Genomic DNA, 14778 nt, shown 5'->3' with positions numbered 1-14778 from the left:
ACTATGACAAAGACATATAACAGATATTTCTTGTCCTTGACATCTTTGCTTGGGCAGAATCAGAAAGGTCTGGTTAAGGATTCCTCAGTGACATGTCCAGGAAATTATTCAAACTTAATGGAAAATTACTTTTAAAAGACTTGATCTTTTTCAATCCCAGAGGTGGCTGCAGTTTATCTATAAGGAGTTCTAGGTTACATATATTTAATTACATAATGTTGGGGTCCTTTGGGGTGAATTTGCTTCCCTTGGGGAATTTTGGGGGGGTTTTGGAGGTCTTCTAACCCAGCTGTGCTCTCCATGCACATGGTCATCTTCATTGGAATTGTCTCTGTCCTTATCCATATATGATATTTCAACAGGAATATTCGGAGGAGCCTGCTATTAACATCTGGGGAATCACTGCTTATATATGGCTGTGCCTTACAAAAAACCCAAACAATAAAAGAAAGAAAAATTAGCATTGTAATCCCCACTGCTTTCCCTGACACATAATTTCTGTGACAAGAGCAGTTTTAAACATTTATAGGGACACACAAACAGAAAGTTGAAATGTGAAATTAGTTAAACTATGTATTAAACACCCAACCAAGGAGAAAAATGGGTTTCTGTCAGGATTCCATTTTAGAGAGATGCAGGAGAAGCTCTACTTGGGCTTGCTGGAGGCAAGTAAACCTTGGAAGAAAGTCTTGCATTACTTTGCTTTGATTAAAAATCATCACAATATTTACCCAGATTCATCAATTCCCATCTGCTACAAAGGTTATGTTGCTCATACTTTTTGTTTATCTCTAAATATGTTGCTAAATTATAGTTGAAAGTTATTACACCAACTAACGAAGTAGGAGATAAATTAAAAAAAAGCGCCAAGAATGTTTTCTTTTAAAATTGTCTATTAAACTTTACTTCCAAACATTTTAGGTAATGGTACAAACAGAAGAGAAAGAGAAATTTGGTCTTGAATTCTCAAACAGGAGGAGACACAGAGACAGTAAAAGACTTGCTATTCCAGCTGCCTGTATAGTTGGTAAATGACACTGAATTATTTAATTTCTCTGACTGAAAGACTCATTTACTCACTTTCTAACCCACATCCAGTAGTGAACTGCAAATATTGAAACTCAATAATTGACACTTGATGTTAAACATTTTACAGGTCTAAGCTGCATAAATTACATGCCTTCCCTAAGTTGGTTCCACGATTTGAAAATGTATGTTGAGATTATAATATTTGCCATCCAAATGACCTATTACCAGAATATTAAGTTGAGAAAATGGCACATTGGTGCAGTTGACACTACTTCACAATCTAATTGTTTCCTTGACACCACATTAGAATGCTGCACCCACAAAATATATTCAACAGTTCAAGCCAAATTGACGACCAACAGATTGTGGGAGCCTTTGCAAACTCTGTCCTGAGCTCACTGTTACCACCTGGTGAAATGGGCTCTGGAGCCCAGAGCACGTAACAAACCACAATCCTTCCCTCCTGCCCCAAGGGAAAGCTTTCCCTGCTAGGCTATTTTTCTGGTTTTCTGACCATATCATCGGATTTCATTCCATTTGGGCAAAAATCACACTTCTCGCCTCATTAAAATGCAATTGAAAAATCAGTTGCATGGATCAGTGCAGTGCTTTGCAAAATTATTTATTTCATAGAATTGCACAAATGTATTGGATTAACTAGAAGGAAAACACAGAAGAAAAGAGGAGTTCTTTCCTAGACACAAACTGAAATACATTAGCAAAACAAGAATTAAATTTTACTTTATAACAAGCTATACAGCTGCAAGTACCTGCTTTAAAGGCACGTGAGTTGATTTTATGGTCTTAACTCACCAAAGCCCTCTCTTTATAGGAGGGTCAAACATGCAAAGTAGAAATATTTCCTGGAAATATTTTGAATAAACATAAACACAAGACATGCTACCCTGTTTGTGGATAACTTAGTGAAAATTAAAGATGAAATTTACTGGCCTGTAGGTGTTTTGCAAACAACTGAATCATATTGAAGATCTTTGAAGGAGCAAAAAGAACCTAGAGGGTTGCATTTTCTCTCATTTTCACAGTGATGTAAATCCAGACTGAGTCGATTTGACTCAGTGTAACAATGTAACTGTGGAATATTTCCAGACATCCATCAAGGAATAACTGCAGGGCAAGCTGCTGGGAGGACTCACAGCATCTATCCAGGAGTGTTTCAGACCCTGACTTGCACTTGGGCCTTAAGTGTGCTCAGCTTTGCAGTGTTGGTCAAATAAAAGGTCTGGCTGCATAAGAAATGCTGAATAAAGACCTCAAATGCCAATGCTGTCAGCATTTCTGAACGGTTTTACCTTTACACATCCAGGCATCCTGCTGACTCATTTTCTTAATCACCTCTAAAATTCGCAGGGAATTTTAACATTCCGTTTCCTCAGAAGGCCATCAAAACACAAATTTATCATAGCAGAGTGTCAGGGAAACTAAAGCAGCCCAAGAAATATAAGTAGACAATTGTTTTTCATTGTTTTCTCTCTTCTGTTGCTGCAGAATGTTTAAAAAATACTTGAAGATGGGATGGATTGAGGAGAGATACATTAAAATAGGCAAACATACAGAAAAAGCTTACTTGAAAATCCAGGGAAGGTTGACTTTAAGATGAAAATAAAGCAAGGAAAAATCTAGGCTTGATTCTGCATGTCTGAATTAAAGACCAAAACCTTCTGTTCATTGCAGTCATTCCACATGCCCATGAAGATTTTATTATATTCCTATAGGATCTCTTTACATTTTATGCTTATATAAATGAAGTGAAATTTACTTTATAAAATATTTAGGGAATCTTCTTAAGAGCCTCTAAGCTCATTAGGCAGGTGAATTTGTCTTGGATTTGGCCAACAAACTGTTTAACCAGGGGAGAGCCACAGGCCCAGCTGCCTGGAAGAGGAGCTGGTCTGTACGGGAGCCAAGAGCCAGATGGAGACGACAGCCAGCTCAGGAGTTGCAATATCCACCCTGAAAGGATGTCAGAAGATGGGAAAAGCTCTGACCACTGAGCTGATAAACACAGGTTTGAACTGCCATCAGTATTCTGGCTTTGAATCCACCCCCTGTGCCCCCTCGTCCCTCATTAGGGTGAGCTCAGCACAACACGGAGCTGGGGGTTAAATCCTGGGAGGAGCTGGGGGGTGCTCAGCCTGCTCCCTGCAAAAGCCTCTCCACACTCAGCCAACGGAGAGCTCGGCCTGACAGAAGGGAAATATAATTAGGATAAAGAATAAAGAGAAGCAGAGGAAGGAGGGCTCCTGTTACCGAGGGGTTATAGAATTCATGAGGCCTCCAGACACCAGCGAGGAGCTCAAAAGCAGCAGAGGAAGTGTGAGGCAGATTATTTCTCCCTTTTGTAAGGCAAATGACTAATTATACAAAGCAAGATTTTTTTTTTTCAAAAGAGATTTGAAAGGTATCATGCAATATTGATACAGAAATTGTAGTTGATGCAGGTTTACAAGGCAAGTGGTAAAAGAAAATGTAAATGCAAACATCGTGTTTTTTCCTTATTCTCCCTGTGGCTCTTCCTTTTGTCAGAAACCTGCCTCGGTGCAGAAAGTTCTCTGTGAAACAGCAAAATTCTTCTAACTGGAGACAGCTTTAGACTTCCCCTTCTGTGTCCATTATGGAGAAGAAGCTGTGACCTTAATCCATCTGAATTTCCATTGTTGAGTATTGTTGCTATTAATTTGTTTTTCTTTCAAAGGAAGAAGAAAAAATAATCCCTGTTAGAGGGAGCTGAATCAATACTAAGAAATTCTTTGTCAGATAAAATAAGACCAATCATTAACCTTGTTGCTTATGAATGTAATGCAAACTCCTCTTTTCAGCTCACCTTGCCCACAGCATCCCCAGCAAACTTCCCTCATTTTGCTCAGCAGTTAAATCCCAGCTCAACCACCCAAACAAACACTGTTATTAATAACCTTGGAGCTCTCTTCCTGCTGGGAGGGTGGGAAAAAAGGAGGAGATGTTTCATGGTATGGTTCGGGTATTTTGGGGATAGGAACTCTTCAGTTTGTTTACTTAGGCCTGGATTTGAGGCTGGATTATGGATATTATTTATAGATCCAGCAGCACATGAAGATAGTTCATGGCCATTCCAGCAGAATATCTATAGAGACACGTGATGTTATTGTCCACAACAAAAAGAAATTAGAACCAAGTTGTCTGGAATTACTGTAAAGTTTTAATCTCTGACAAATGGTTGATCTCTCAAAATTATCAGCATTTTCCAATTCCAATTGAAAGTTATGTGCATGTTATAAATAAATTTGCTTTTACTTGTGCAGAGTTAAGAGGTTACTCAGTAGCTTGAGGTGCAGAGGAGTTTTTAAGTACAGGATGTTGAAATAGTGTGGAAGTATTTGTACATTTGTATTTATTCACAAAATATTGTGGCACAAGAGGTTTCACTGTTTTCACACAGCTTTGTTTTGTAGGAGTCCTTCAAACAGGTGTTCAATCTTTTAATCTGGAGATCCAATTTCTACAAAAGGCACAAAGTTGTACTGCAAGTATTTGCTTAATTTCTTGTTTCCTTTCCTTGCAGTAAGTACAATTTCTCAACTGGACTCTTCTATTCATCTTTATTGGTGTCACTGAGTAAGAGGATATTGATGCATTCCTAGAAAACAGTAACATTTCTTTTTGCCTCTTGCCTGATGAATGGGATTCCTGAGTCTAACCTTCTGAATTTTGGAGACTAACGCATTTGATGCTTGTTAAGAGGAATTTTGCCTGCTTTATGGCTTCTTAAAGGCTTTGCTGAGTTCTGCAGACTTAATGCTTCACTCTCAGTTTTCCACATCAACTGAAAAACAGTTCCAGCTCATTTACCTGCAGAAAGACTTGGTGTTCAGTAGAGAGGGGATTTTGGTGCTTTTTATTGCTACTGTTAGTCTCCTGTTGCTTCTTTAATTTGTTTTGTCTGTTAGTGCCCAGATTTATGGCCAGTTAGTGCACAGAGCTGAGGTGCTGAGTCTATATCCTGAGCCTCTTCCTCGACAGAATGGGAGGCAGCAAGATGCTGGATTTCTAAAAAGTCACTTGCTTGGTTTCTTACAAACTATTGGCCCTTTGTTGATGTTTTGGATGGAACCTGTTTGACCAGTTCGGCTTCTGGGAGCACTTGGTCACTTCTGCCAGTCCCTGAAGTGGGTTGAGGTTTCACCATGAGACTGTTTCAAGTGGGACCAGGTGATGTGCAGGAAAGATCCTCTCTGGAAGACATCAAGCAGCACCAAACCAGTCATGGTTTTAATAATCTTGAAATATATGGGAGTACTAAGCTAAGGTTCCCACTCCAATCCTTCCAGCACATATCAAAAAAATAAATTAATAGTAGACAGAGGTTTAATCAAATCACTACCAGAAGCTGCCATGTGGCAGCACCATGAGGTGGTACCTGGCCATGTTAATACTCAAAAAGCAGACAGTAAAGTCCTGTTGGTGATGTCAATGTGTGTGAAGGGTTTTAGGAAAGCTGCTTCCCTCCTGGCTGTGACGGGGAACCAGCAGCAGCGTGCATGGGGTGGGGGTGTCACACCAAAATTCAACCTGTAAATCCTTGTACAAGAAGTCTGTGTCCTGTCCAGCCCCAGGTTTAGGGGCTGCCTTTCAAGCAGGTTGCAGTGCTTTCCCCCTCCTCCTTCTGAAAATAGGGGACGTTGCAATGCTCTGGTGCTTTTCCTTCCGCTTTGTAGCTGCTTAAAAAGTTACCTGGGAGGACTGGAGTGTGTGTATGAGTAGGGGGCAATTCCAAGGGGAGGGTCGCTAGTAAGGAAGCGTCCTATGTGCCCGGCTAGGTGAAAGCTGGGCAGGTTTGTTATGACACAACTACTGGAGGGGGGGGTGGGGGGTGGAATTTGTGGCAGAGAGAGCGGGGGAAGAGAGAGAGAGAGAAGTGGAGTCTGCAGCACCCTGTCAGTGCTATCAGAGACAGGATCTGGCAGCTTTGAGTTGAGCTACCACCTCTCCGCTCCACCACTCCGAGCATCCTGGATCTCCAGCTAGAAGGGGAGAGGGAGCCTAGCAGCGGCGATCATGGCAACGTCAAATGGCTTTATTTCTTCGCGACCTCTCGTTTCTCTCTCTCATCCATAATTCACCTGAGGGCTTTTGTTTTCCCCACTCCCCCTTCTCACTCTCTTTTTTTGATGCGGGAAGGGGGCCCCGGCCAGCGTGTATTTTGTCCGGCAGCTTTTCGAGGCGCGTTCTAAAGAGCTCGCGAAAGGACCCGGGAAGAGAAAAAAAGAAGGAAAAAAAAAAAAATAAAAAAAAGAACGGCACAAAGTGGTGGCGGGGGGAGGAGGAGGAGAAGAGCGGGAGAGGAGAGAAGAGACGGAGAGGAGAAGGCGGCGGAGAGAAGACTTTGAGCGCGGCGGGCGCGGAGCGGGCGCGGGTGCGGTGCCGGGCGCGGTGGCCGGAGCGGGGCGCGGAGCGGCGGCGCGGGCGGCCGCGGGTGCGGACCATGGGCTGGCGGCTGCTGCCCGCCGTCCTGCTCGCCCTGGCGCTGGGCGGCCCCGCCGCGTGGGCGCAGAACGACACGGAGCCCATCGTGCTGGAGGGCAAGTGCCTGGTGGTCTGCGACTCCAACCCGGCCCCCGACGCCAAGGGCTCGTCCTCGTCCCCGCTGGGCATCTCCGTGCGCGCCGCCAACTCCAAGGTCGCCTTCTCGGCCGTGCGGAGCACCAACCACGAGCCCTCCGAGATGAGCAACAAGACGCGCATCATCTACTTCGACCAGGTGAGCGGCGGCGCCCCGGGGCATCCCCGCGGGGCCGGTGCCTCCCCCGCGAACCTCAACAGGTGCCGCCGCTTCCCTAAATTCCCGCACAAAGTTGGGGTGCGGGGGCGGCTGCTGCGGGCACCCCCGGAGCGAAGGGGCCGGGCAGGGGGGAGCTGGAGGGGCTGCAGCAGTGCCGCGGTTGCCCCCCGGGGATGGGGAGGATGCAGGGGAGGGCGGTACCGGCCCCTCCGCAGCCCCCCAACCCTGGCGGATGGAGCCCAGCAAGTTCCCGGGGTGACGCGGGGACCGAGCACCGGGAGATGCCGCGGCCGCAGCGCTCGGGGGGCACCGGTGGGGGGACACGGCCCCGGGGGGCTTGGGGACAGGGGGTCCTCAGGTGTGAGCAGCCTGTGTAGGTTTTAGACGGTTTGTTTACCCTTCGAGCGGGGAAAGAAGAAGGAATTTCAAGGGAAAATCCTTAAACTTTCCCACAACACTCCCAGGTTCACGGCGCAGCCCCGTGCAGCTCAGCACTAGTATTAACGTGCAGGTGCCAGCACACGTTTCAACACCGGCTCCTGTCCTGGGGCAGGTCCAAAGTAATCGAGACTGATGGTTATTCTTCTTCCTACACCCTGTTGTAATGAACAGTAAATTGTCGTGACAACTGGGGCCGGATATGTCACACAGCCCAATGCTGGGAGTGTGAAATGATCATAACTCCATGGACATTCCTAGTGGCTTTCTAGGGCTGTGCCTGGCATAAAGGAGCCCGAAAATAGCAATTAAAAATAAAGCATAACTAAGCAGAAAGGAAGCACAATCTAGTCATTAGAGAAGATGGGCAGCATATGGATGATGCACTCATTTAATATGTTCCCCTCTGTTACTTGTCTCTGATCAAACTCAAATTATTGTTAGTGCTTACAGAAACAACTGAAGCAGCAAAGGCTCACAGCCAGTTTTTCTGGGATGTGCCAGGTTTTTCAGCAACTCTGGCTGTAAACTGGGGAATGAACTATATCATTCATGTGTGTCCTTCCTCACAGCTTGGCACTTTGAGGAAGACAGTGTTGGCTTGACCATTGCTTTTTAAAACCATTTGCCACTCCCAGAATTAGTGGTTTTGATGTTATTTTTGGGGAATGATGAACAAAATGCTTTTACTTAATCCCCTCTAAACATGTAAAGAAGAAAGGACTTGACAGTATGACACAGTAGCAAAGTAGGAAACGGATTTCCACCCCAGTTTGTTTGTAGTAAAGTTGTACTATTAATACAACTAAATATCCATAGTATGAGCTATTCCAACTTAATTGAGAGAACATGAATAAACCAGCTTAGATGTAGATTAAAAATTTTCCATGGGTGAATGGTTTCTAAAGTTATAATCTGTGTTTTTATTTAGTACTCAATACCGGTACTAATTCCCATGCTCTATTTTTCTGTTTGTAGATCCTAGTAAATGTGGGCAATTTTTTCACGTTGGAGTCTGTCTTTGTAGCACCAAGAAAAGGAATTTACAGTTTCAATTTCCACGTAATTAAAGTCTATCAGAGTCAAACAATTCAGGTACGTCGATCAAGTGTGATTGTAAAATCTTTTCCCTAAATTGTTTGTTTGGAATGGGATCTTGACTGAACACAGGAGTATTCAACACTCTTTCAAGGAAAAAATGCTTAGTTTACAGCAACCTGTGGTATTGACTTCCCAGCAGCTGAGTGAATTAATTCAAACTGAATAGCTGAGACAATGCAGGATCCTCACCTCAGGTAAATTGCCACAGCTTCACTTCTATCTCATAAAACTGGGGTGATACAAAGAATTCAATGAATGAATGATCCAATAGTAAGAGCGCTCTGAATTTCACTTAATTGCCTAAATACTATTAAAGAGTCATATTTTCCAACAGGTTAAACTGTCTGGAACACAGAAATTCTGGGGATCCACACCAGATTTGACTATTTTTGTAACATTTTGACGTGGCTGACAGCTCCTGATGCCAGGTAGCTGGTTATCCCCTTAGTCTGCTGTGGGCCAAGGTTAGTCAACGTGGTCTACTTGTTCTGTAACCACACCAAAATGCTGTATCTCTACAGGGATGTCTTCTAAGGAACCTTTATAGCACTTCAAACTTTTTTTTTTCATCATATAATGTATAAAAGATGTGTCATATATTAGAGAAAAAGGAGTAATTTTACACTTTCTTCTGTAGCTTAATAGCAGCTGAACTGCCTAATTAAATATAAATATGTACTAGCTTAGAGGAAAAGCCTATAAGTTCCTGAACATCCCTTTGCTGAGCCAAAAGTAAATTCCTTGCAGTGCATTCCTTAATCTTCGTGCCAGGTCCCTCATTTTCTGTGACATACATCCTGGCTTTCTAGATCTGGAATGACATCTGTGGCTTCCTTTGTTTCTACCCATGAGACCACCAGATTCAGAGAAGTATCCGATGCTTTTCCCTGCTCTGTCTTGCTCCTGGATGTGGTTTTCAGTGTGCAAGGCTGAGGTGAAACGGATTTCTGCAGGAGGACTGCAGATTTCTGCAGGTCAGACTCTGCTTTGTGGCAGCTCTGGCTCCTGGGAAAAGTGTAAATGGTGGAGATGGCAGAGAGCTGGCGCAGGACAGAGTCACATCCCCGGTGAAATTTGCCTTCAGTTTACAGTGGGAAATACTAATTCTGTTCAGGGCAATGGCAAAAGCCTTAAATGAAATATTGACCTCATGAAAATCTCTATAATGGGCTTATAAGCTGTTTAATGTCCTCGAACTTAGTTCTTTTCACTCAAATGCTGAAGATTGAAATGGCCTTGAATAACTGTATGCCAGCCACTTCATTGGAGTTAAAATGCATATTGCCAAGGAAGATGCCAAGGCTTGGTTTCTGGAAGTCCAGCACAGGCTGGTGTTTCACACATCAGGGACTCAAACCTGTGAGTTTGGGGCTGGTGACAGGGAATGTTACAACCTGTGACATGGCCTGAAATATTTAATACATTGAGAGTTTCTAAAGTAATGGAAGTTGTGGCACAGTGAACGTGGGACCATAGGGTGCAAACTTGTGATGTGTCTTCTGCTGTGATTAAAATTGTTGTAAGACACTCTGCAGGGGAACCCAACCTAGAGAGATGGTACAGAAGGAGTGGGATAAATCAAACCCAGGCAATGAGAACCAAACACTTGATGCCCTTTTTCTGCATGTTTGATACCTAGGAAGGAGAGCCAGAAACCACTGCAGTGGAACAAACTGGCTTGAGTCTCATGCAGACTTTAAACACCACTAAATCACCTCAAGGCTTCCTACACAAGTGATATCACTGTGCTCCTGGAACATCTGTTAGTGCCATTAAATATCATTAAACTGCAGTTTGTTCCCCGGGGACATCTGATTAAGTGGATTTCCCAGATAGGTGAATCCCAAATAAGGGCCAGATTCTGCTGCCCTGACTTCTGCTGAGCAGTGATTTATTCTGTGGTGACTCCCATTAAAATTAATGGGAGCATATGCAAGGCCAGCACACTCCACATGAAAGAGCATTTCACAATTCACCCCTGTGTGACTGCATTAGAGCTGTTTAAAAAGAAAAAGGAGAGCTAACAGTTTGCCATGGGGGAAATGAAAAATGCCTGGATCTGTCCATTCCCTCAGCCCTGCCCATCTCTGTGTACAGAGTGTCTGTGATGCTGCTTTCAGAGCAGAGGCTGTGCTGACTTTCAGGGGGGTTTTACAGAAAATTGGAGCCAGTACCATGGTTTATAAAGCTAAAGATTGGTTCCAGACTTTAAAACTAAGCTGACATCAGTGATGGGAGGGACAGAGATTTTGCTGCCAGTGAAGCGTGAGCTCCCAGCCCACTGTGGTGCCTCTGACACCTCATTAGGTGACTGTATCACCTCTCTGGGGGCCCAAGTTTCTTGAAAATGTCCTTTTTTTCTGCTCCTGAGTATAAATAACCCTAAATAATGCCTAACATAAGTAAAGTGATGAAAACTGAGATGATACCTCCCTCAGCTGCAAGTCCAGCCCACGGAACACCAATGCGCTCGTACACACTGATTAAATGTAATTATTAGTTTAAAACAACCCCAAAATCAGTGAAGATTTGGACCTTAGCAGGGCTCTTATTCTGTAGTTAATATTCAAGGGTCGTTCTTCTTGTTTTGTTGTTAATTGGAGCTTTTCAGTGGTTTTTCTCTTGCAGGTTAATTTGATGCTGAATGGAAAGCCAGTCATTTCTGCTTTTGCTGGGGACAAGGATGTCACACGTGAAGCTGCCACTAATGGAGTCCTGCTCTATCTGGACAAGGAGGATAAGGTTTACCTGAAACTGGAGAAAGGTAATCTGGTCGGTGGATGGCAGTATTCTACGTTTTCTGGCTTTCTGGTCTTTCCCCTGTAAAGTCAATTTTCCTGTGACATTCATCCAGGTGTGGACTCATCATTGCCTCTGTTACACGAAGATCATTTTATCATCATGGGATTGATGTTTCTTTGTTGGTTTTTCATGGGTGAATATGGATTCTCCCTATGGATTTTGGCCCCATCTGAACTACTCAGAAGCTTCACAGAATTTTGTTTAAATACAATATATATGTTTAAATGCAATATATTTGGACTGAGACTAAAGCAGACAATAAATATTTATGCTTAACATTACAGTCTAAAGCTGCCTGCAAGATTTATTCCAATCACATTTTCTGGACTTACTGGCTTCATGAGAGAAGTGGATTTTCTTTAATTATGAAAAAACTGGCAACCAGGTCTTTAATTTAGGAGAGTTTGAGTTCAGACTTCAATCAAGAGTTAGTGTGTTGCTGCCAAAGAACTGTATATTGATATATTGGTCATACATGTTTTTGTCACTGGGACTTTACTGCCATGATCTATTCCATTGTCTTGAGAGAGGTAATTATTATTGATAAGTGGTTGACTTTAATTCTCCTCTGAGTGTTGTGTGTTGGATGGTTCACCCAGATATTTAAGCTCTGTCACTGCTCACATCAAGTGTAGCCCACATAAACTAAAGGGTCGTGGATGTATTTTAGTCGGATATGAAAGATATTCCTCTTTTCCACCTGCTGATTTCTAAAAAGAATAGCAGATTATAACCATTAAGACAAAACTTACCACGGTTAAAGGTGATCATTCAGGCACAGCTTTGCAAAACAGCTTTGCCCTGCAGGAAGTCTCACACTTGTTCTTCCATTTTAATTAACATGAATGATAAAAACTGCTTTATTAAAATCCTAAGGGATTCCTTCCTTAGCCACAACCACTTTGTTAGCTGGAGATGAGATCCCCCTTGTTTGTATTTATGTGTATTTTTCAAACTTTCTGTTGTGTTAAAGGTATTATCTGATTTTGCCTTAACTCCACAACTGTACATATAATTTTAGATCATATATTTAACAAATGTTAATTAAATCCAAATAGCTGGTACCTAACTTGGTACAAAAGCTTTTCAGCTTTTTGTACAGGTCACGTGAATTCATAAAGTTATTTATTATATCATTGTTACATAATAAAGATTAATGTATGTTAGCTTAATTTTTGACCTTTGGATTTTGGAAGTTGCTTCATGATATTTTTTTATTGGATATAATTATTATATGCAAAATGTAAGCTTTTGGGATTCACAGAAACTACCCCAGGAGGCAGGAAAACTGCCATAAGTTAGTCTGGCAGAATCCTAGAGGTAAACAGAAGGATCTAAAAATAACCTATGCATTTTATTTAAAAAACAAAAAGATTTAGGCAGAAATCCTGGCCTCACTGAAGTTACTGTTAAGAATCACATTGATTCCAAAGGGTTTTGGATGAAACCTGTTGCTTTTAGGTTTTTACCATCAGCGTGAAACTCCAGTGCCATCAAAATGAATATTAAATAAAATGATTTTCACTGGAGCTGCTAATGAAACCTTCATCCCTCATGCCCAAAACTGATGGATCTTTGTGCCTTGCATATCATGAAGGATATGTTTCTAAATTAAAAAAATACTGTGTACTTGAAAATGTTTCTGGATGGAAGGACCTGCAGCAACTGGGACCTTCCTTAAGAGCCAGTTTAGGCTGGAATTTGCTACTTTAGATGATCTGGTTCCAATTTGTTCACTTGTTAGTCAAGTGCAGTGCCATGTTGCTCTAACTGCTGTAAATGGATATTTCATTGATTTAAAGTCAGTTGGTTGGTTGATGCTCCTGATTAAAACACCAGGGAATCAGTGCCCAACACTGTGCCCAAATTCCTTATTGTTCAACACCCAACATACAGGATTTTTTGGGCCATTTCAGGAGGGTAGGTGAGACAAGTCAGAGGAGGAGGTGATTTTTCAGACACAATATTGAGCACTGCAGTTTGGGAGGAAGTGGAAGGACACACGGCAATGAATGATGATGAATTATTTAAATGGCTGAAAAATATAAAAATTATTATGACCAATCAAAAAGTGTTACTGCTGTACCCCCAAAATGTGTGTGTGTATATATATATATACATATATATGTATATCTGAACCCCCCTGGGATTGCAGCACATAGTATGCATGATGTTATAAAGAGGTTATTTGTCACAAGGGTTTATTTCAGAAGGGAACATCAATATTTTGTATAAGGTTGGTAAAATCCGAAATCTCACCCATTGAAATATATGTAATGTAAAAGACATGTTGCTACACAGACAGAAGAAAAGTGACATTAAAGGTGTCAGTATACTTTCAGAATGATCAAATGTATCTAACTTCTTTAATTTCTAAACATATCATCTTTAAAAGCTGCCTTCAGCATTCAGCAATAATCCTGAACTACTTTAATATAGTGGTGATTTCCCCTTGGCAAAACATTTGTGGTTGCTTCAGTCCTCAACAGTTACTTAAACTTCAGCTAGAGAGGTTGGGAAGTTATTCAATTAGGGAGTTACATTTTGATGGAAATACCCTAAATTTTTGCCATCAGCTTCTAGAATCATTATTTTGCCAGTTAAAGGAGAAATTTCACTGGAGTCCCTGGAAAGCAGCTCCTGTCATTGTCACACAGTGCTGAGCACTCAGAGGTGGCCCTGGGGACGGGCAGGGCTCTCAGCTCACATTGAAGTGTTTAAATAGGAACAAACTATGGGGTTTAGACCACAACCTGAGCTACTTTGCAGATCTTGCACTCCTTTTTATTGTGTTGCCCCAGAGTTATGTCAGTAGGAGTCACCCCCAGAAGAGAGGGATGAGCTGGGTCTGGAAAATCCCATTTCTCTTCTCTCTCCTCATTCCTTTTTTTTCCTTCTGCCTTCCCACGTTACTTTTCCAGCAGTTTTCCTGTTCAGCAGCAACAGCTCCGGAGACACTTCACATTTCAAAAGGTATTTAAGATTAGAGGTTTGATTTGTTTTTAAAGAACTTAAACCTGCATTGAGCTGCACTGTAAAGGTTAGAGCTGGTTTTCTGATCCTGTTCTATTCCATGATCCAGTCCTCTTGGTTCTGGAGAGGGCAGAAATATTCCTCCCTCTGTATGTATCCCTGCTGCAGAATGTGCTGAGGATCTACACCCACAGCCTTGATCATAAATCCACCTTGCAGTGAACTTTGTTGCTTCTGAAGGTTGATTGTGCAAGAAAACCTTTTAGCCACATGGGGTAAGGGCAAAAGAAAGAACTTACTTTCTGAAAAGAACAGATATATTGTTATTATCTGTGATCTCTCTATTTTTTGATCTGTTTTATTCATATTTTATCCCTATTTTATTGTAAAATTAAGGGAAAAAACCCTCTCTATTTTCCTTTCTTTCACTCCTGAGTGATGTAAATGTTGTTGGTAGAGCCAGGTCTGCCTGTTCCCCTGGGTTCACCCAGTGTAGAAACCTGCTCTGTTCTGTGGATTCCTGTGTGCTATGAAGAGTTTAGGCTGCACATGCCAAATGCCTGCAGAGCCAAAAAAGATACTGTTCAAAAGAGCCTGGGAGCAGCAGTGTTTTTGGAAAAGGTACTGAGGTAGCTTTGAAATTTTCACAAGCTCTTTTG

At 42.3% G+C, this 14778-nt stretch overlaps 1 protein-coding gene across 1 annotated transcript; it reads left to right on the top strand.

Moving 5' to 3' along the window:
• The first annotated feature begins 6407 nt into the window (after nt 1-6407).
• Nucleotides 6408-13493, top strand: CBLN4 (cerebellin 4 precursor). Its single transcript, XM_032705278.1, has 3 exons — nt 6408-6784; nt 8222-8338; nt 10973-13493. The coding sequence occupies exons 1-3, from the start codon at nt 6509-6511 to the stop codon at nt 11168-11170; spliced, it is 591 nt and encodes a 196-aa protein (XP_032561169.1). The 5' UTR covers nt 6408-6508; the 3' UTR covers nt 11171-13493.
• Nucleotides 13494-14778: the final 1285 nt, after the last annotated feature.

Source organism: Chiroxiphia lanceolata, chromosome 17, assembly GCF_009829145.1.
Source record: "Chiroxiphia lanceolata isolate bChiLan1 chromosome 17, bChiLan1.pri, whole genome shotgun sequence".
In the NCBI taxonomy this organism is placed as follows: Eukaryota; Metazoa; Chordata; class Aves; order Passeriformes; family Pipridae; genus Chiroxiphia; species Chiroxiphia lanceolata.
This window is presented reverse-complemented; position numbering and strand designations above follow the sequence as displayed.